At 52.5% G+C, this 21,325-nt stretch overlaps 9 protein-coding genes across 9 annotated transcripts; 4 read left to right on the plus strand and 5 right to left on the minus strand.

Moving 5' to 3' along the window:
- Positions 1 to 463: 463 nt before the first annotated feature.
- Positions 464 to 3,768, minus strand: J4E78_000956 (uncharacterized protein; the record flags this gene model as incomplete). Its single annotated transcript, XM_049361617.1, has 3 exons — positions 464 to 599; positions 652 to 3,614; positions 3,763 to 3,768. 3 exons carry the CDS (start codon positions 3,766 to 3,768, stop codon positions 464 to 466), a joined length of 3,105 nt encoding a protein of 1,034 aa, XP_049226900.1.
- A 1,521-nt stretch (positions 3,769 to 5,289) lies between these two features.
- J4E78_000957 (uncharacterized protein) lies at positions 5,290 to 5,829 on the plus strand (the record flags this gene model as incomplete). The annotated part of the gene is made up of 2 exons (XM_049361618.1): positions 5,290 to 5,528; positions 5,589 to 5,829. The coding sequence occupies 2 exons, from the start codon at positions 5,290 to 5,292 to the stop codon at positions 5,827 to 5,829; spliced, it is 480 nt and encodes a 159-aa protein (XP_049226901.1).
- Positions 5,830 to 7,084: 1,255 nt separating this feature from the next.
- J4E78_000958 (uncharacterized protein) lies at positions 7,085 to 8,240 on the minus strand (the record flags this gene model as incomplete). Its single annotated transcript, XM_049361619.1, has 2 exons — positions 7,085 to 7,143; positions 7,199 to 8,240. The coding sequence occupies 2 exons, from the start codon at positions 8,238 to 8,240 to the stop codon at positions 7,085 to 7,087; spliced, it is 1,101 nt and encodes a 366-aa protein (XP_049226902.1).
- Positions 8,241 to 9,408: 1,168 nt separating this feature from the next.
- J4E78_000959 (uncharacterized protein) lies at positions 9,409 to 11,228 on the minus strand (the record flags this gene model as incomplete). Its single annotated transcript, XM_049361620.1, has 3 exons — positions 9,409 to 10,364; positions 10,420 to 11,139; positions 11,195 to 11,228. The coding sequence occupies 3 exons, from the start codon at positions 11,226 to 11,228 to the stop codon at positions 9,409 to 9,411; spliced, it is 1,710 nt and encodes a 569-aa protein (XP_049226903.1).
- Positions 11,229 to 13,589: 2,361 nt separating this feature from the next.
- J4E78_000960 (uncharacterized protein) lies at positions 13,590 to 14,639 on the minus strand (the record flags this gene model as incomplete). Its single annotated transcript, XM_049361621.1, has 3 exons — positions 13,590 to 13,792; positions 13,842 to 14,282; positions 14,342 to 14,639. 3 exons carry the CDS (start codon positions 14,637 to 14,639, stop codon positions 13,590 to 13,592), a joined length of 942 nt encoding a protein of 313 aa, XP_049226904.1.
- Positions 14,640 to 15,830: 1,191 nt separating this feature from the next.
- On the plus strand, positions 15,831 to 16,653 carry J4E78_000961 (uncharacterized protein; the record flags this gene model as incomplete). Its single annotated transcript, XM_049361622.1, has 2 exons — positions 15,831 to 16,266; positions 16,319 to 16,653. The coding sequence occupies 2 exons, from the start codon at positions 15,831 to 15,833 to the stop codon at positions 16,651 to 16,653; spliced, it is 771 nt and encodes a 256-aa protein (XP_049226905.1).
- Positions 16,654 to 17,228: 575 nt separating this feature from the next.
- On the plus strand, positions 17,229 to 17,912 carry J4E78_000962 (uncharacterized protein; the record flags this gene model as incomplete). Its single annotated transcript, XM_049361623.1, has 1 exon — positions 17,229 to 17,912. The coding sequence occupies one exon, from the start codon at positions 17,229 to 17,231 to the stop codon at positions 17,910 to 17,912; it is 684 nt and encodes a 227-aa protein (XP_049226906.1).
- Positions 17,913 to 18,428: 516 nt separating this feature from the next.
- Positions 18,429 to 19,347, plus strand: J4E78_000963 (uncharacterized protein; the record flags this gene model as incomplete). The annotated part of the gene is made up of 2 exons (XM_049361624.1): positions 18,429 to 18,752; positions 18,898 to 19,347. The coding sequence occupies 2 exons, from the start codon at positions 18,429 to 18,431 to the stop codon at positions 19,345 to 19,347; spliced, it is 774 nt and encodes a 257-aa protein (XP_049226907.1).
- A 308-nt stretch (positions 19,348 to 19,655) lies between these two features.
- J4E78_000964 (uncharacterized protein) lies at positions 19,656 to 21,014 on the minus strand (the record flags this gene model as incomplete). The annotated part of the gene is made up of 1 exon (XM_049361625.1): positions 19,656 to 21,014. One exon carries the CDS (start codon positions 21,012 to 21,014, stop codon positions 19,656 to 19,658), a length of 1,359 nt encoding a protein of 452 aa, XP_049226908.1.
- Between the last annotated feature and the right edge of the window lie 311 nt (positions 21,015 to 21,325).

The following is a 21,325-nucleotide window of genomic DNA, read 5'->3' on the forward strand; positions in this document are numbered from 1 at the left end:
TGCGCTGTAGACTACGTTAGTATACGAACCGGAAGTCAACCAGGTCCTAGGGCAATGTAGACTTCTCCGTGATTTACTTCTCACAGTATGGTATTCCCGTCCTTGACTGGTTGGGGTTCAAATCACGCAGTTTGACCGACCAACTGAGCTCTGGATTCTACATCTCGTACCGCGTTGATGCCAACATCAAACTTCCATGTTTCAAAAAGAAGGACAACAAAACAGCGCGGAGGTAGTCCCGGGATTTCTGCCTGTTAGACAACCCAGAAATATGTGTATGTATTCTCCGACCATGTTTATAGATTTTCGTACTTGGCCCTTTTGAGGTATTGTAGGAGGCAATGGGTGTTGCGAAGTGTCTATTCATGCAAGCTATGCTCGTCTAATTCATGTGAAATTTATCCCTGTTGGGAACCGATCCACTATCCAGTCCGTCGCTATCTTCAACCGAAGTGCTGAATGACTACTTCAACTTCACCATGACGTATGGGATCTCAACGTCCTCCTCCTTCTGATCTTCAGCTGTTATCTCGAAGATGACGTTCTTCTGGTGCTCCGGTACCGGCTTCCTGCTCACGTGCTCCACAAGCTTGCTCATACTGTCTTTTGTTAGTAACGCGGTGTATACGAAGGGGAATCAATGAAACTTACGTAAGCGGCATCCTGTCCTTCAACTTGGATGGAGGATAGAATGATGCGTAAAGCAAACTGACACCAGAGCTTATCATCTGAATCGACAGACCCTTCTTCTCGAAATGCGCCACGAAGTCCTTCAGGGGGATATCATCCACTTCGAAACGGTCCCATAGTTTATCGATCGTAACTTCGCCGTCGTGCCCTTGGTATGTACCCTTCGGGCTAGCAATCGGCTCACTGAAACCAAAGAATGGCAGGGCCAGGTTGATGAAGCCATTCTTGTACTGCTCAATGTCCGTCTTGCCGTCGATGACCTTGTACAGCTCAAGGTTGACGAGACCGGTGACCAAAGCTGTGGTGGTGGCAATGGCCGGGATGATCTTACCAGCAATAAACTTGGTCTTGTGTCGGTCAGCCTGCTCGATCTTGTAGTTCTCGGCACGAAGGTTGCTGGCAGCAGTGATGAAGTCGATGTGGTGGTTGGAGTCATCATCCTTCTCAAACTCGACAGACTCAAGCTTGAACCCAGCAAGAGACTTCGGTGCCGGCAATTGGCTGATAATACTGTCCAGCGACTCGTTGTCGTCGCCACCAGCCTGGTTGGCATTTGGATCTGGCTCCTTCTCGTCGGCCTGGATCTTCACTGTAGGGTCAGGCTGGAAGTCAGGAACGATCATATCGTTGAGAACTTCGACGTAGTGCTCCTTGGACGCATTTGGCTTGATGCCGTAGTTGAATGCGTGTAGGGTGGCAGCAGCTTCCACGTAGGTGAAGTGTGTTGGGTTTGAAGAGTCAAACTTCGATGGGTCCGGCGCACGCTTGGGTCCCGACCAGAATGGCTGACCGGAGCCTGTCTTGGAGTCCTTGGGGAAGTTGTAGAGCAATTGCGCAATTGCGTGGTTGTAGTTCTTCTCGAACTGATGACGGGCCCAGATGATGCAGTCGTCAAACGACAACGGCTTCTCTGTGACCAAGAATTCCCGCAGGGTCTCCAGAGTCTGCTTCTCGTTACCAGACTGCTTCAGCGATGCGCCAAGGTAATCTGGCTGTGTCAGGTAGAGGTTGACAATCTCCGGACCCTTGACGAACAGCGAATCGAACGACTCCCGCGCCCAGGCAATCGTGTGCTCGATTCGGTTGGGGAAACTCCTTAGTGTGCACATAGGGAACGACTTCTCAGGTGGATCTTGAGATGAAGAGTAAGACTCTGTGATGAACGGCAGGACAACCTGGGTGTTGCCCTTGGTACCGAGAGTACCGCTGTCGAGCAGAGGCTTGCGGAAGAATACACATCGTCGGTCGACGTATGTACGCGCCTCTACATTGTCCAGTGCATTCGTCACACCGTCCAGAGAATTCCAGAACTCTTCGTTGAAGATGTGCTCTGTCTCCGGGCCGACCTTGTCCTGCAGTGTCACGATCTTTCCGCTGAGGTCAGGGTTCATAACCTGGACTGCTTTTGCGGCAGCATCGCTCTTTAGCTTGCCAACATCCGCTGGTCTGAACAAAAATTGTCGGTTCAAGTTGCTCTTCTCGATTTGGTCGTTGTCAGTGACAGTGATCTTGCCATCAGGGCCAGTGCCAAGACCCATCATCGCCCAGTTCTTCAACATCTCGCAGCCAATGGCACCCGCACCAACGAGGAACTGCTTGACGTTGCTGAGTTTCTTCTGGTATTCCTGTCCCAATACAGCGATTTGACCGTCGTAGCGCGAGCCAATCGGAGCACACTGCTCTTCCGAACGGGTCGTGGAGGTAGGGATCGACTCTAGCGAATCGAAGTAGAGGAACTGAACGATGGGATGGAACTTTCCAGACACTGACTTCAAGACTTCCTGAGCAGCCATGCCACCAAAGAAGGCAGCGACGGGACTGAGGTCACCACGAGCCTGATAACTGAGCTCCTTGATGAGCTTCTCGTCCAGCTCGACCTTCTCCTCGCCTTCACTTGCGATCTCTTGCGCAATCTTGAAGAGCTCATCCGCGTCGGCTTCATGGTGAGGACGCGGGAACTCGCCCTTGTGGAGGTTCGCAAACTTGTGGATGGCCTGGATACCAACGTGGAGCTGTTGCGGTCGGTCGAACTTTGCGAAGTCGGAGATGAGAAGCTCAGGCTTCTTGAGCTGCTTGCTGAAGGGCTCGAAGTCGATGATCTTGGGCATCTTGACCTGGATGAACTGTCCTCCTTTCTTGTACTCTCCGAGGCCAGATACATCGCCAATGGAGAAGGTGTAAGGCCCCTTGACCTCAATCTTGCGAGGCGCACAGCCGTTGAGGCCCTCCATACCCTCAACTTCTGAGAATGTGACCCAGTCGCCATCCTCCAAGCCGTGTCTTGTCTCGTCTAGTGCCGACACAATACCCTCCTCATCAATGCCGGCAATGATGCCGTTATTGACATTCTCGCCAGTCGGATCACCGATGGTGAAGTTCTTTCCGAAATCGGTGAAGATAGTACCGAACAGTCCGTATGTGTCGGTAATGACTACGTAAATGCCGTTGTCGTGGCAGTAGTCTGCGATCTTGATTTGATCTTCGAGCCGAGTGTCGGTAAGGACAATGACCTGGAACTGCTTCAACTGCGACAAGTCTGATGTCAAATCTCCTCCACTGAATTCCTGCACAGGTGTGTATGGGTTGAGTTCGGAGACGCGCGGTACGGTGACGGAGGCGCGTTGCTTCCCCACATCGGCGGGAGTGAGGAAGAACTGCGACGACAGGTCGGCGAGAGCGGCGGGCTTGGGATCGTAGAGTGTCAGCGACTTGACACCGGCTAGGGCGATGTTCTTCGCAATCTCGACACCGAGACCTCGCAGACCAGCAACGAGGACGTTGGAAGAGCCCATGCGCTTCATGGCCTCATGGCCCAGGACATACAGCTGCCTGCTGTAGAGGGACTCATCGATGTCGCCGTTGTTACCGGACGCTTCCTTGAGCTGTTCGACGGCAGTGGCAGGGCTGTCGACCTGCATGTTTTCCTTGGATACGTTAGATTAGGGACGCAGAAGTGTGAAGTTGGTGAAAGGTGTAGAGTGGCGGAGACGCTGGAGACGCCGAGTACATGGTTGCAAATGCGGACGCGCAACCGAACAAAGCGCAAGTTAGTAATCAATGAGGCGGACTTACCGCCATGGCTTTCTCTTTCTTGCTGGGACGAGCGTCCTCGTCGACGTGTTTCCGCTTCCCCAGTTTGCCGACGGTCGTGAAGGCTGGACGCTGTCAAATGTGGCGGTCGCGGGCGCCTGGCTCGAGTGTCGCGGGGTACCCAGGTGTAGACTGCTGTTTACGGATGTGAAGAAGGACAAACGAGATCAACAGGTTTGTCGCTAGAGTGGGTTGAGTGTGGAGGTGTAAATGGAAGGAAGGCAAGGGTGGAAGGCGCAGCAGGGAGGAGGTTATTACGTGAGTAGTTGTCACGGCGAAGGTGCTGGAGCTCCACCTAGCGCCATCCCACTTAAATCTTGGCGCAATCGTCACTTCCGCATGGGCCTCGAATCCACTCCTTCACCCATACCAGGAAAACATCAATCACCTTGCAGTCTACGTTAATGTGAAAACGAAAGTTCGCAGACTCCTGGGGGTGATATGGACTCTTGGGCGATTAATTTCTATGGTCTGCTGAAGGCAGATTTCACCCCCTCAACGCTGGGCCTGCTTTAGATTCCGACGCGACTGCGTACTTCACAAGGCATGATCTCCATGTTGATTCCGACTGTCCGTGAAACGCACCTCACATCGCCAACATCAAATCATGATGTTTACCAAAGGGTCACTTCTGATTTGACGTCTCCGAGCCTTGCGGCGGTCAGCTCCGCCACACTATTCCAAGGAAGGCGCAACGATACCTAGGCACTGGCAGCTGTCGCATTTTAGATGGTATATCTTCTTCGATCGCTTCCTTGCTCTACTTTTTCATCAGTCTATGCAATTTCGAATAAGCTTATCATAATACTCACGGTATGCTTGTCGTAAACGCCGTTGTTGCCAAAGAGACACCAGCCCAACGACAAGTTGGAGCAGACCAAACACGATGGCTGCGATGGTGTCCGCAGACTGGTTGTTCAAAGACATGAGTGCGTAAGGTGAACAAGAAACCTCCTCAAGAGTAACGAAGCCCGCGAGTGTCTGTCGCCACGGGATAGTGAGGGCCCATCTCCTACCTTATGTATACTTCGACATTGTACTTTTGAGTGCGCAGTTCTCGGAAATTCTGCGATCCACAAGGGTCAGGGTCTAAAAGTATGTCAGTTCCGGAACATTTGGCTGTTTTGTACTTTTGTATGTGCCATAGCTCAGGCGCCGAGGATACAGAATTGTACTTTTGCTGACGTCCATTTGATTGGCTCAGTGTTACACCGGTCATGCAGAGAGGCGTTTTCTATGAGCATGCAGATTACCAGGGTGGTTCGCAAGAATTGTACTTTTGTAACAGCCAATAGCATCCAACTGCAGCTCAGCCTGGTGTCACGACCCTGCACATATAAATCACCGTCAGAGCCTACCGTTCACTCATGAGTCTATAGGACGATGCTTCCTCTTTTCTCTCTACATTCGTGGAATAGTCAAGGATCCTTCTAGTCTATACTTCCAACTCGAGCGTTACCTCTGGGCGATACATATCCCCTTCTTTGCCTTCCGAAAGTCTATACTACTATGGATCTCGAATGGCACCTGATGCCAATTTCTGAGGAGGAAGCCACATTGCCACAGCCTCCCCTTCCGCATACGAATCCCATCGCAGATACACGTCCGCGAAAGAAGAAAGCGCGAACTCTCCGCGAGACCGACTGGGAGCCATACAAAGACAGGATCATACAGCTGCATCATGTCGACAAGAGACCGCTCCCGGAAGTCAGGATCTTGATCGAACAAGAGTTCGGTTTCATCGCTGAGTACGTTGGGCAGCCTGTCACTCTATCATTTTACGGCGTCTAGGCTAACTGTCTTCCCAGGATACGCCAATACAGGTCTCGCCTTACTCAATGGAAACTTGACAAGAACATCAAACCGGACGAGATGAAGGCTATCGTCAGACGTCGCCAACAGCGAAGCCTCGTCGAGACGGACAAAAACGACCTCAAATTTCGCGTGAGAGGCCAGGAAGTTGAACCTCACAAGATTGAGAGATGGATGAAGAGACACGATGTCGTGGATAGTACGCTGTATGCTCCCAGCCCTGACGCCAGTGAGTAGATCTTTGGGCGCATCGTCAAATGCTTGATACTAACAAAGGGTAGCAACGCCTTCTGCACTGAGTTATGCGACGATGTCCGAGATCGGTTCTCCCAGTATCATGCATGATGTCGATTCAACGTTCGAACACACTCCAACCACGCCCCGACAGAGCATTAGCAGCTCGCCCACTACACCACGCCAACGTACGGACAACGTCTTTGAAGTGCCGCCTTGGGATACCACCAATCCGCTGCACGGGCTTCAGGTGGTTCAAGTCGATGACGATCACTTCTTCGCACGGTGGAGATATGAGCTCGGTCTGACTGAGTTCGATATAACCATGGAAAGCGTTTGGCGCCATCTTTGGGATACGCCATGGCTCCGGAATGTACGGTCAGAACGAACCTACAGGCTGGTACCCGAGCGTGAAGCAATCGTTTTGTGCAGATATATTGTACATACATACCTCTCGCATAGGTCACCGCCGACGACCCTACGCGGCTTCAATTGGTCAGAGAATATAGATCTGATCATCTACATCTATCACATTCCCAATACTCAAACTGTCAGTGTCAGGTACATAGCTGAAGGTATACAAGCGAAGTATTTACAAATCCGGGCCATGGGCTTCGAGCTTGTGACGAGCGGTGGAGTGCAGACGTGCAAGTTTGCGGAGTGGAAACCCTGGATGTATCCACATCTTTGGGGTTCTCCAAGGCTACTGGAATGGCGCTGGAGGGTTGTTGCTAGGCGCGAGCTACAACCCTTCACATGGCCCTCCAACGACGAAGATATACAAAGGGCGCAGTTCTTCACACACCATTTTCGAGCACAGCACGCCCACGAATAACTCGTTCTGATAGACTCGCTATGGAGGCTTCAATAACAATGTTGGAAACCAAACATAATATTCACAGTTCCTCTTAATTCCATTTCCATGTCCATATCCATTGCATTCATATACATCTTCCCCAGCATCGCCATTCCATATCTCATATCCACGCATACGCATATCCTCATTAATCGCATACGTCGGAAAAGTAAAAGTTGAAAACCAAAAAGGACATGACACATTCGTCGCTTCGCAGTCGTGAGCGAGGTCGCTTCAAACGCCCAAGTAACGCCAGTAGGGCCGACTCTGTCGAAGCCCATGTAACCACTGAGATGAAAACCACCCATGCCATAAGGTACCAGCACAAGGCTAGACACAAGAACTAGAAAGCAAAAAAGACTTTGTACAGTTTTGGAAAGAGATCGGTCGGTGGATAGCCGACTATCGTCTCGATGAGTGGCGTGTTCGGCGTGTGTGGCGATCTGATGAACTTGCGCTGCCTGGGTGGTTGTTAGTATCTATGTCCGTGAATGTGAGGCAGTTCGGATTACTTACTTGAACTTGTGTAGTCGCTGTACATGTATGATGTTCCACTGACAGTGGTGCTCTTATCGTCGACCTTGTTGTCGTGTCTCCTCTTGAGACCCAACGCAAGCGCGAGACCACCTAGTCCGGCAGCGAGACCCAGACCCTTCTTGCCGGTGCTGTGCTTCTCAGAGCCGGCGCGCGAAGGACGGGCAGGGCGGCCACCTCCGTACCAGGTGCGTCCGCCAGCAGCGCCGCCGCTGTGGTGGTGCTCTTCGATGTAGGTCTCCTCGTGGGTGTGCTTGCGCTTCTTGCCGAAGCCGAAGATGGCGAGAAGGGTGTCGAAGAGGGCGCGAGCGCAGCAGAAGAGGCAGAGAAGGAGCAGCAGCAATATACCAAGGATAACACCGATAACGATACCGGCAATGGCACCGCCACTGAGTCCGCCGTTGCTCTCTTCGGTTGCGACAAGGCCGCCGCCTGCTGCGCCGGTGGGAATGGGTGTCTGGAAGGGCTGGGTCGCGGTTGGGGTGCCGGTGTAGGTAACGACTACGACGCCTGAGCTAGTTGGACGAAGAGGGGCACCGGGTGTGATACCTCCAGAGCTGCCGCCAGCAATCATCGCACACTGGCCGGCCTTCAGACAGTACATGCCAGAGTCGCAGCAGATTCCGCCGCAGGGGTTTTGCGAGTCGCTGCATGTGGCTGTCGCTGTCGCTGGTATGTAGGTGCTGCGCGTCTCGGTCTTGGTGACAAGGCCGACAGTCTCGACGTAGGTAGTAGTGTAGTATTCATAGTAGCCGCCTGCCGCTTCAGTGTTGGCACCACCGCCGCTGGTGTCGCATTGCGCCTGGTTGGCACTGTCGGTGTAGCATTTTGAGCCTGAAGGACAGCACAACCAGCCGCCGAAACCGCAGGGGTTGGCGCAGTCTTGCTTCTTGATGAGCTGGGAGCTGTTGTGCAGCGAGGCGAACTCGTCAAAGTGGACGGGGTAGGGCTTTGCGAGAGCCGAGGGCAGGTAGGCGAAGGCGATCAGGCCGAGCACGGCGGGAGGAGCGTTGAGAAGCCACATGGTAAAGCGAGCGACTGAGCCTCTCCAAACGCAGCAGAACAGCGAGGTTTGCTGCGAACGGAATAGACAGGACCGTTTGCAGGAATTGGGGGGAAACGACAGAAAGAGCGCGCTGCAATTCGTAGATATCGTCCAGTCGGCGTGGGAGCGGTGAATGGGTGGGTATCGCTGCTGCGGGGTCGATCCGTTGGCTAGCGCGTCTTTCGTGTCTGCTGGCGTGCGTGACTGGTGCCGGCGTGGTACAGGATGCGAACCACGGAAAAGAAGTCAGTGATGATTGAACTTGGCTATGGAAGGGAGAGGAAGGTGGTAGGATGTGTGTAATCGTGCAGGAGGAGGTGCGCAAGTAAAAAGGGTACACTTAGAATAATCGTGTGGTTGGAAGCCGCGGGAGAGGCTGGGGTGGTTGGGGACCTTCCAACTCCAACTTCAACAACACCGGGGTTATGCGCTTGCGGGATTTTTGAAACTTGGCTAGACGCGGTAGTGGGAACAGAAGTCGTGTCGTTTTCGTGATGTCAATGACTTCGCTATTCGTGAGGATTGTGTGCTGTCTCACGATGATTCTACGGGGGGTCGTACACAGTGATGCTCAGCGCGCGCTCCGCCTCCGGTTCACCCAGCAACGTCCGTCGCGCCATCACCTGGCCATCCTCCTCGTCTCCGCGCACGTTCACCACCACCACTCGTCATTGCAATTTCCCCCAGAAGGATATGCCCGTGTTGGCCCAAGCTAGATGCTTGGCCTTGGGCGGTAGTTCCTCAATCATTCTGCCTCGCGCACTTTGCTGGTTCTGCCCATGCAGCCTGCGACCTCGTGCAGTGGTTTGCCTTAGTTGCGAATAGCTTCTTGGTATTTCTATCGTCTTTCCGCAACATCCGGAGAACTATCAACTTGTCGTTTTGGGAGTAGATTCTAGACTCGAGAGTTCCGGCCGGCTATAAATATCATCCGGTACCTGCAGGGCGCGTGTGATGTGTGGGCCGCCTGCTACGTTGTCAAAATGGGGCCTTGCGTGCCGCACATGCCAATCACTACACCGTAAGTCGACAGCAGGTACAAGCTGTGACATTCAACACTGCCGAGGATGGAAGGTCACTTCTGACAGACATTGACAACTGGCACTTTCTTTGCCGACAGCTCTGCCACTTCTACCAAAAGATCTTCTCAGCCCTCCCTGTCCAGCCCATACTCTTGGACCATCTTCTCCGCTGCCTTTTGCGCAATCAAATACGCCGTAGCCTGCGAGTGGTTGTTCGTCACAACCGGCGCAACACTCATATCAACAACTCGTAACCCCTCCACTCCCCGAACTCTGAAGTTCTTGTCCACAACTGCCTCTTCATCATCTTCCTTACCCATCTTGCACGTTCCGCACGCATGCCACACGGTACCCGCATTCTCGCTCGCAAACCGATCTACATCCGCATCTCCCATGGACTCAGGGCCTAGAACCGTGCGCACAATATGCGGCGCGATGGTAGGGTTACCTGTCAGCTTCGTCCATGTGCTGCGGATAGCTTCGCGGAAGATGCGGACGTCGTAAGGGTGCGTGAGGTAGTTCAACGTGATGATTGGCTTGTCAGCTGCAATTTTTGACCGCAGCTTGATGGAGCCGCTGGATTGCGGGTTCATGAGAAAAGCGATGAACGTCATGTAGGTGTTTCCCGCCTCCAATTGTGTACCCGGTGGCCACAGTATCGAGTTGTTGAGGAACTCGTATGTGGGGACTTGGTCTCTGGATAGGAATTCTTGGAGATCTGGCGGAAGCGCACAGTACTCTTCATACGATTGTAAATCTGGCAGTTTGAGGAAGCCGCCCCAGAGCGACGAGTGCTGTAGAGCGAAAGCACCGGTTTGGTCTTTGGTCCAAGACTCTTGGGCTGCGGTGATGAGGTCGGGATTGCTATCAAAGGCGTACTTGTCGTTGATTGAGCCTGAGACTTCTACCGTCATGAAAGTGAGGACGTGGTCTTTCAGGTGCTTGCCTACGCCGGGTAAGTCGACTTTGACATCGATGCCGAGAGCTTCGAGATCGGATCTTGGTCCGATGCCATTGAGAAGTAAGAGCTTAGGTGAGTCGATCGAGCCACCGCAGATAATGACTTCGTTGTTTGCCGTCGCTGGGGTCCTATCAGTGCTCATTACGTCTCCCGTCGATCCAGATAGTGCACCTACCTTGCCGCCCATCTTCGAGAACGACTCCGGTGACCTTCTTCCCCTCCCATGCGAATTTCTCTGCTTTCGCATCTGTCCATATCTCAAGGTTGCTCGGCGGGTCCATAAGATGCGCGATCGCACTGGTACTTCTCCCGTCTTTACTATAGCTATGTGGAAAGACCATTATGCCCACCGGATCTCCCGAATTAGCATCGAGAACGATCTTCTCCCCAGCCGCAGCCAGCGCCTCCATCTGCGGCACCACGCCCTTCTCGAGCACAGGCGGAAGACCGACCTTTAACTGGCCTTTCGTGCCATGAGCGTTCGTGCTCGGGTCAGCGATATGCTTGTAATCTTTTGAGCCGGAAAAGTCATAGTTCTCGATGGCTTCGAAAGATCTCTTGACAGACTCCCACTTCCAACTGTCGTCGTCTACCAGGTCACCCCAGCGATTATAGTCCTCACGACTTCCGTACAGATACACAGCGAAATTCAAAATGGAACTTCCACCTAGACCTTTTCCCCGCGTGTACGGTATTGTTCTACCGTTCAGAGCGGGTTCGGGCTCGGAGACATAGCAGTGGTCTAGATCAGGTCGGAGCGCTTGCGCATAGTACCGATGGTAGGGTGCATGGAGAAAATCACCAGAGGGGCTGCTTCCGGCTTCAAGGAGGAGGACAGACGGTTTGCGGGCGGAGTGGGATAGTCGATGGGCAAGAAGGCAACCTGAAGTTCCGCCTAGGAATATGTGTGTTAACATCGATTGATACGTGGCAAGCGAAATGAAGCTTACCTCCTACGATGATGAAGTCGTACGTTGCTACCATGATCCAAGATTTGCAGTATCCGATGGGGCCAACTACTGTGTGTCGTGACTTCCTAAGTCGGGCGACCACCCTACTTTATATGTATCCCTCCTCGATGCAGGCGCGCTGCACCTCAATTGACGTGCAGCATCAGTAAGACATGCAGGCCGCAGCACATCTCGCTCTGCGTCGGAGAAGCCAATTGCCATACTCTGTACTTGATTGGTCCCGAGGATTTGGAAGAAAGCCAGGTGCGTGTGCATCATACGGATGATCTAACTTGGCTTGGGCATTTCCTTCGCATGTAAGGCGACTTGCCAAGCTGGATTTCAGCTCGCGACTTCGCGATTGCGGGGTATCATGGATGTCAGCAGCGGTGGGTATAACAGTTCATGCAGATCATAGACATAGCTCGAGGCTAGCTGAACAGGTACTAGACTGATCTCCTAACACCTGCCTTACCACTCTTTGGGTCGGTTGACAGATTTCATCAAATATGACGGGCGTACAATGGGGATGGATAATCGCTACAGACTATCTTAATTCCGCTATCTAGATTCACCTCTGGGGATGACATCGGTCATTCTCATTCGACAACCGGGTAACCTCGTTGTGTGTAATCATCGTAGACATCAAACTTGCAGGAATGCTATTCCGCAGCCAGTCTGGCTTTCTGAAAACCCTTTTCCCATCAAATGCAACCTGTGGCTCTCCAATCTTGGCCGAGGATGGGAAGCACTGCTCGGCATCGCGTTGGTTGGATGAGCGCCCTTCGTTGTCGGCGCTTGATCCTCGCCCGGCTGTAGCGAGACTTCGATGATGAAGAGGCGAGAATCTTGCGAAACTGCGTGCAACTAGCGCGCGTAAGTCGGGGAGCGAAGCTGCAACAATGGCAAACGAGATTTGGATCGCGATCAGGATATTGACGGCGCTACCAAAGTATCTCATATCGCCTTCTCGTCGTTTGATGAAAGGAATTTGAAGTAATGCGACGATGCAAACGATGAAACCTAAGCCGAAGACGAGAACAAGGCCAAGCCGTTGCCGGATCCTGAGTTTGGAAAGCTGCCATACGTATGGGATCGGGAGCGCGAAGATCATGCTATCCACAATGCTGTCTCCTATCGCTGCGGAGTAACTGTAGGGCAGAACTGAAGCACTGGGATCCAGTGAAGTCAAGCCAGTTCCTGGTCCATAGCTTGCTGATATCTTCGCACAAGACTATGAGAACCGTCAGGACTTCGATAAAGTGCGCAAGAGCCAGGACGATGAGGACGTAGCAGCACTTTCGGAGCGATGCCATCCCCGGTGGGAAGATTCGGAGGTAGTAGGCCAAGACCGAAAAACGCGTAAACGTAACGGCAAAGATGTACGCTACGCGGCGTTCGAAGATGTGCTGTTGCATGTGAGTATGGTGTGCCACAGGTACGATGGAAGTCTGACTTGGTAGAAGGGAACTTCCGACATTCGATCGGGACTGACAAAGTGGTCAGTACGGGCCGCAAAGATCTATGCAGCATGCGCACTCACCCCTTACGATCGTAACCCCAGTTGTCATCGGCACTCATACAAGATATGACGGTACGTGCGAGAGCTGCGGCCTGATTACGATTAGCTTGAGTAAATTACAAGATTCCCATAGTAGCAGATTGAATTCGGGCTTCACATACCGTGCCCAAGATGATCAAGACATCATCCGGCGCCATTTTCTTCTTGATCGCTAGCCTTGAGTATACTCTCAGGATAACGGTGCTCAAAGCTAGTACCATCAACGGCACCTCCACCGCCAATGCTGTTCTGATGCCTTTGGTCGTATCTCCAGCATTCATTTGGACTATTGGCTGTGCAATTGTGCCGTGTAACCTCTGATCGTCCGGTATTGTGTACATGGCTGGATACATGCAAATCGGTTCCACGGTGAGATAAGGATGACACCAGCTGGTTTGGTCCAGAACATGAGAGCAAAGTAATGTGTCATCGACAGAAGAGATCAAAATAGAAAATAGAGGAAAGGTGTCCGTGGCGGGGCCACTTGATGCTGATGTTGGTGTTCGTACGATGATCGCCAAGCCTTGACTTCTCCTCCAGCTGACGTGCCTATTGAAGCTTACTGAGCACTTTGCGTAAGCCGCCCTACCAATGAGGAGTCGGTTTCAGCTGTGGGCGCATACGACTGCTAGGCTGTGATGCTGACACACCTCCAATTATCAAATGATCGACGTTGCGAAGCTGCAGGGCATATCAAGTGCAAATTGGCGGTGCCAAGTGGGCGGAGCGGGATACGAGACAAGTGAAATTGAGTGACGACAGCGTAAAAGCCGACACGTTGGTTGCTAAATAGCGGTAAAGAGGCCGATCGGCGGCAACTGCGCTCAATTTACCTCAAAAGACATTGTCAATCTTCTCCGTCTGATCGAAATCGTACGCATTGCCAAATGGCCTATTCAGATAATTTTTGAGCAGTTGCTCACTCGAAACGTACGTGGCCGCGGTCTGCAGACCAGTCTTCTCGGGCGACAAGCGTTCAGCAAGCTCTTCCGCCAGTTCGACTTCCATCGAATTTCGATACCATGGCGCGAAGTGTACTGTGAAAAAAAGTCAGTTGAAAGAACCTCAGACCAGCAAGGAACTTACTCATCGCGAGCATCACTCTCGGATCTTCGCTCAGGTTGGGCTTCCCTCCGTGCCAGAGTCTCAGATCGCGAACGACCATGCTGCCCTTCTTCACGACCGGCTGAGTGGGTGGCCGAACCTCGCGACGAGCATCGAGCAACTGCTGCTTGATCCTTCCGCTTGCACGGTCGCCGTGTTCGCCTTCTTGGTCGGCAATAGTGGTACCTTGGTGTGTACCGAGCCAGACCTCTGTGGAACCGTTCTCTGGCGTCATGGTCACGAGAGGAACGTTTACCACGAGGGCGAAAGGGATCGAGGGGTGATCAAAATCTGCATCATTGTGGATCGGCTGCGAGGCTGGTGGCGATGACGCAGTTGGTGGTAGTGCGGTGTTGCCAGAAATGAAGCGCAATGAAGGCCTAGGACCAAGCGTGGTTGACGTGACTTGCGTCACGATGGGATCTAATCCACGGTTAGTATGTGTTTAGAGCGTGGCAGTATTTGCTACAATAGACCCGTACTGGCGTAGATTTCGTCACTGAACCACTCCTGGGTCATGGGCGGATCTTGTTGAATGTTTCCCTTATTATAGTTGAAGGGGCTGTCCTTTCTTCCCTGCAATTCGAGTGCATCCTGGACCATCTTCTTGTTCAACCAGTCCAAGACTGCATGGTCAATCATGTCTTCCAACACCACGAGGCCATCGCGAGAGAGCGCTCTGGTAGCGATCTCGAGGTTGCGTTGATTGAGCTCTCCAGCTTTGACTTCAGACGCGGAAGGCACAATGGAAATAGGTGTTGACGAAAGGCGCGGAGACATGGTGGGACGGTGGATGACGCAATGGTCAAGACTGGAATCGTACAAGGAGATGTGTACAACGTGATCGCCTCAAGTGCCACGGTACTAAACCGAACAGTATCAGACGTTGTGAGCTTTATATGCCATCACGATCTGGAACATGTAGCGGAACAGACGAAAGCGGTATGGGGAGGCGCTAAACCCAGTACAGGACTGCAGCCGTCTGTGGAGAACCTGGTCACAGGCTGCATGTCGTCGTGAGACGCATGGTGCGGGGAGCTTACTCTATGCTTCGAGTACACCAAGAGAGGGACAAGACGGCACCTCCACTTGCGCGGGGAGTAGTCGACGGCGTGTGTTGATGGAGTAGACGATCCGACGTTCTTGGTTTGAAGCTGGAAACGTTTTCCATCAACGCGAGGTCACGCGCCGTCGGGGTGTCGGCGGCATTTCGATAGTGTCGTCGGTCAGGGATGGGTGGTCAGCGGAGGCACAGCACAACGTCTTCGCCTTGCATCGCTGTGCTCCTGCGTGTTTGCGAATTCACTGTGGAGGTCTCGAATGGGGTTTGTATCGAGTGTCGCACCGGTCAAGACAACTCCCTCATGTGCGCGTAATTACGTACAGTGCGTGCCGTCCACCGTCTAGGCAGACATTGGGAGCGCATGGAACTATGCAAACAAAGAAGCTTAGGACAGAAGAGGATTTAGGCAGGCACCGTGGCCCAGAGTCGCGAATCACAGCGCTGGCAGGCGGACGGTTGACCGGGAGGGAGTGAGGAGAGGTGCGGAAAGCGGCATGACGCGAACCAAGGCAAGAAGCCAGGGCCACCATCCCTCCACATTGTTTCCAGCGCCGGGTCCACCAACTCACCAACACACTCTAAACCGCCGCACTGTTTCAGCGAACATAGCAGTTATTGTGTACTTCTTTTCTGTACACGTTTCCCTTGCAGGATTATCGCACACGTCTTCCATACCTTTAATCATCACCACGCGCCGCTACCGCGCTCCTGCGACCATCGCAGTCCACGGACCTCCATCGAACCACGGATACTATCAGCACCGCCTGTCGATCCGCATAAACAAGGCTCTATACTTCTACCGCCATTGGTAACCGGCAGTCTTCGAGCAACATACCAGATTGACACTTTACGCATACGGCGCACCCGCCCATCACACGACACATACCACATCTACACACATCGCCATTATGCCGTCGCAACGTCGCATGAGGTTCTTTGGCATCCTCATTGTCGTCACAGTCGTCGTCTTGTTCTACATGTCAAGAGGAGCCCACCAAACACAAACATCCGACTTTTACACCAAAACCCAACAAGCCTTACAAGAAAAGGAATACGCAGAAGCGGCGAAGCAGCGCGATGCAGAGAGCGTCGGGTCGCGACTCAAAGCCGCCGAAGAGCAGGCGAAGAAGAACGCCGAGGACAAGTACACAGACCACAAAGTCAAGGTGGAAGGGCAGGACCAGAAGAGTGTCGCCGGCCGCGTCAAGATGGACGGCGACAGGGTCCCTGGCGTCGCGCAACAGGGTGGGAAGCCGCGCGATCAAGCAGCCATGATGGAGCACGAGACGCTTGAGGACCACGAAGTCGAGATGGAGCTCAATGCCATATTGAAGAAGAGTCCAAGTACGTTACTCCTCGCTCAATCGAGCCCTGCGCAGTCACTAACTTATCGTAGTGATCATCTTCTCAAAATCCTACTGCCCCTTCTCGAAGAAAGCGAAACACATTCTGCTCGAGAAGTACAACATCAAGCCCGAACCCTACGTCGTCGAACTCGATAAGAGCCCAATCGGCCAACAACTACAAGCCTTCCTGCACAAGTCGACAGGCCGACGAACGGTGCCTAACATCCTGCTCATGGGCAAGAGCATAGGAGGCGGCGATGACGTTGAGGAGCTCGATCAGACCGACACCCTCGTAGCGAAGGTCAAGGAGATTGGCGGCAGCCGCATCACCGAGGTTGAGCATCGCGGCGCCCGTCCGGAGATGCGACGGAAGATGAGGGCGTAGACAACTCTGCGCTGTTTTCTCCTGCTCTTAGTATACTTGCAGGCATTTCTTGCGGTGTCTCTTGGGCCCGACATGCTACCTAGTGCATGTTTTTAGGAAGATAGGATACCCAGGATATTTATATGGATGGACATCAGATCTTGATGGTCTGTGTATTGCGATGGATATACCCTTTATAGTTTCAATATCTTGTACCGTTGGTCTCAGTCGTACGTCTTTCCTGATCCAGTTTCCGTTTAATCGTTGCAATCTGTCGTTGCCTACCCGCTGAAAGAGGGCCGCCCCTTCCTCGCATAGTGCTATTTCTCTCACCTTAGATGCTCCTGCCGCTTTGCGAACGATAAGCCATGTGCGAAGTACCTAGGTAAGAGCCACTCCTCGATATTTTCTCACCTCCATACACCTTCCATCCTCTTTCAAGCCTAGAAAGCAGTCCTTCCACTCTTCCCTGCTTCTTCTACACGCAATCCTGAATCATCGCGACCTTTGCTTTCCAATCTGAAGCTTCACTCTAACAACGTAAGTACTAGCTGGTAATCGTGTCCACGCGAGTTGCTGACATTTTAGGCTTTAAGATGTGTCTCTACTGGAAGAAGCTGCACACATGTGGCCACCTCTCTGATCGCCCGTACATCGAGATGTGCCGTCCAGGCTTTCTCTCCAACAACGTGTGCCCCGACATCAGCGACGACGACAAGCCTCGCTCATCGCACTTCCCATGTTACCCTTGTATCAAGCTCGAGGCCCGCGCTGAGACTGAAGCCCAAGTCCGGTTCGAGCAACACGAGTTCGCCAAGGCCTACGAAGCTCGCGAGCGCGCAGTGAGGGAGAAGCAGGCAGCGGAGCTGAGGGCCAAGGAGGAGCGCGTCCGACGTGAGGCCCGCGACAAGGCCGCACGGGAGCGAGAAGCGGAACAACGTGCGAAGCGCGAGAAGGAAGAAGCTGAGCGCAAGGCCAAGAAAGAGGGAGGCGCCTGGATCGAGACGTCAGTCGGAAAAAAGCCAAAGGGCAAGAGGAATGGCGGTGGCAGTGGCCCTACAAACGCTCCAGCAACACCGTTGAACACCGTATCGACCATCAAGATGGCTGCCGCACCCAAGAACATCAAAGAGCTCAATGGAGGCGCCGGAGGTGGTGAGAGGATGAGTCCCAAGAAGGGTCGTGTTGATCCCGGTGGTAGAGCTGGTACTTGGGGCCCTAAGAAGATCTTGAGCAGGCAAGAGAACGTCGCTGAGGTCAACACTTCTTCAAGAAAGTGAGATTGGGGGTGTGCAGGACGAAAGTACGTGGTCTTGACAGCATGCTAGGTGTCAGGTTCGTCATCTGTTGCGTCATGCAGCTTGCCAGATCTTAAAAGTTATCATTTTGTTCACGTTCTTGCCTCACTTCATACTAGGAAAAAGCTCAAAAGGCTCAATATTTTTCTTGGTACGAGCTTGCCTCATAACCCTCACCGATTTGTTTGCCGGTCTGATATCTATTATGGAAGGCATGGTGACTTGCCTCTAGGAGAGCAGTCGCATTCGAGGATATTGTCTTGGCACTCAACATGTGCTCGCGTGCCCTGGGCGGTTTCTCGGTACCGAGTCTAAAACGGCAGTCACCGTGAGGGTGACTGAGGAAGGCACGCCCACGCGAGAACGCTTTCGATCACCGAATCATCCCACATCAATAAAGCTTTCTAACGTACCTCATCGCTTTGCAGCCTTCAGAGTTTTCAACTCGCGACACTAAACAACACCCGCCCAACGAGCACCTCTCTCACACTAGTCACCATGACCTCAGAAACAGACTCCAGCAACCCCAAGGCACCCGAATTGGCCGACCGACCATCTTCCATGGCCGCTGCAGCGTTCCTAGGAGTTGCCTGGTTTATATGCATCGAGCTTAACATCCGCCTGCTCTACAGGGCCACACGTCGCAGCCTTTACTTCTGGAGCTGTTTACTCTGCAGTTGGGGGCTGATAGTCCACGGCATCTCCATTATCTTGGCCAACTTCAACAAGTGGACGTCTTACTCGGCCATCGTCTTCATCTACCTATCATGGCTCGTCTTCGTCGTCGCCCAGTCTTTTGTCCTCTACTCACGCCTCGGCCTCGTGTGGAGAAACACGAAGAAAGACCGCTATATTCTCTACATGATTACTACTAACTCGGTCATCTTTGGCCTTACCACAGTCTTGTTCGGGATGATTGCTGCACGTCTCTCGTTGCAAGCAGCCGTACCATACTAATTGATCGTAGCGCCACCCACGCTTCAGCGCACGACTCGAGAAGGCCAACCTGATCTGGGACAAAGTGCAAGTCGGCGCTTTCTTCACCCAAGAATGCATTATCGGAATGCTATACATCTGGCAAACATCGAAGTACTTCCAGAGCCTCGAGCTCCTCGGCAATAGTCGTCGCACCACTCGAGACAACCTCCGCAATCTCATCGCTGTCAACGTCCTCATAATCATGCTCGATGCCAGCGTCCTGGGCTTGGCCTATAGCGGTCGCTTCTTCATGCAGGGCTTCTATAAGGTCGCTGTATATGCCGTCAAGCTGCGCACGGAGTTTACCATCTTAAACCAGCTGAGGCAGGCGCTTGCGGGTGGATCGACAGGTGCGTCGGGATTTGCTGTGCAGACCGACCAGAGACCTATCGTGATGGCTCCTCTAAAGTCAAACGACGTGGTGGAGACGGTTGAATGAGAAGACTGAGAAGGTGGACGGGATGGGCAGGATACGAGAAAGGTGATTGGATATATAGCATGGGTCGGAGTTATTCGGCGAGGCCATATGTCTTTCTTCATCTTGCATGGCGTGTAGCATGAATCAATACAGCGATTATGCAACACGTTTTCGGGTTATCTTACGATAGGCGGATAGCTGTCAGTGTGGTCAATGCGTTTACAGAATAGATTTAAGTATCTTGAAGTACTACTGGCTGCATCATAACACTGTTTTCGACCTGCTCACATCTACCTTCAAACCTCCTAGCACATCCGACTCAAACACAATCATGCCTCAATGATACTCTGAGTCGCCACAGAAGACGATGTCTCCTCCTCTTCAAACCCTGAGCTCTCTTCTTTCAAGGTGAATTCAGGCGGATCTGTCTTCGACTCCAACTCGGTCCATTCCGCAGCCTCAGTCATCTCTTGCTGGGACAACTCTCCTCGGATATCTGCGACCGCATCTTCTGTATCGACGAGGTGCTTGATGTGGAAGATTACCTGGAGTGAGTGGTTTCGATCCCAGTCGCCATGTAGTCCTTTCTTGGCGTGCACCTTTGCTACTGGTAGCCAGAAGTCCTGCCACTTCTTGGAGCTCATGAAGGCGCTAAGTTTGATAAACTCGAACGCTTCTGGGTCTGAGTGGTAATAGCAAAGACTTTTCAACTCGCCCACATCTTCGGATCTGGCTCTGCTGAAGAATGTTGCTGGTAGGTGCTGACACCAGTGCTGCACGATATTCTCATCTTTGAAGAAATGTTCAAGAGGCCCTAACATCTCTTCACGGTCGTCTTCCGAAAGATTCAGGGCTTCGACATTGTCACTCGGTAAAGTGCCTGCGAGGTGGGTGTACCAGTGAGTAGCGGCGTACTTCCGAAACACTTCGGCCGCTTTGGCCGCTTCGGTCAAAGGTTCGCTTTGAGGCTCAGCGAAACTAAGAAAGCATTGCTGTAGTAGGCGAAAATGTAGCTCAGCGCTGTTGAAAACAGGGGCATCTTTCACCCTCCCGTTGAGAGATTTGTCGCGGTGTTGAAGAAAATACTCAGTGAGCGATGGGTGCGCAAAAGTAACAGTCGTCGTGGAAGGTGTGCACGTAAGCCCAAAAGCGCGTGCAGGATCGTGGATCTTGAGATGACTGAGAGTGATCCCATCCTCTTGTTCGAGATCAAACAGAGGAGTGAAGTTGTCGCGTATTCTTTCACCGAGAGAGGTGCCCGTGCGGCCAGTCAGCGAGGTCTCGAACAACATGCGATCGAGACTTGCAAGGGTGCAGGTGTGGCCAGTGTGTCGGTTGTGTGTTAGGAGTAATATGATCCAAGACAGCTCTTCACGCTCTTCTCGTGTAAGTACATTGCTGTAGACCTGCAACAACAATGGGACCAGTTCCATAGCATCATCCGGCGCAGTCTCCAGGCAAGCAGTGATATTAGATGTAGTGGGTTGCCGTTTGACGATCTCGAACATCAAGTCTGCCCATAGAAACCTGCCTGAGGCCTTGGATAGAACGTTCTCTCCGATGGAGATTGGCCTTGTTTCATCGGCTAGCAAGGGAAGGCGATGTACGTCACAGTATGTGATCCATTTCTGTGGGTCTTGTCCCTCGAGGTGGGTGGTTTCTGAGTTGATAGAGGAAGAGTGGTTCATGGTTCAACGATTTAGTTTAAGTTAATGGGTCGTTGTGTCTATGTAGGTAGGTATGTTGCTGGTGTTTACTGAAGATTGTAGAAGGTGTGGCGTATTCAGGTATTGGTTGTATGTGTGCGTTGTGTTCTAGAGAGCTCAGTATTTCGCGGAGCAAGGGTGCTTACATAGACCGGTAAGCCTGAGGACATTCAACGTCTAGACTGTCAGCTGCACGTTGGTAACATGTAGATGTGTCCAAAGAATGACCGTGAATAACAAGCGTTGATCGGGGAATGGAATCAGAAAACGCTCATAGGAAATCTGCGGTATCC

The sequence above is a fragment of the Alternaria triticimaculans genome, assembly GCF_023758025.1.
Source record: "Alternaria triticimaculans strain BMP 0046 chromosome Unknown scaffold_1, whole genome shotgun sequence".
In the NCBI taxonomy this organism is placed as follows: domain Eukaryota; kingdom Fungi; phylum Ascomycota; class Dothideomycetes; order Pleosporales; family Pleosporaceae; genus Alternaria; species Alternaria triticimaculans.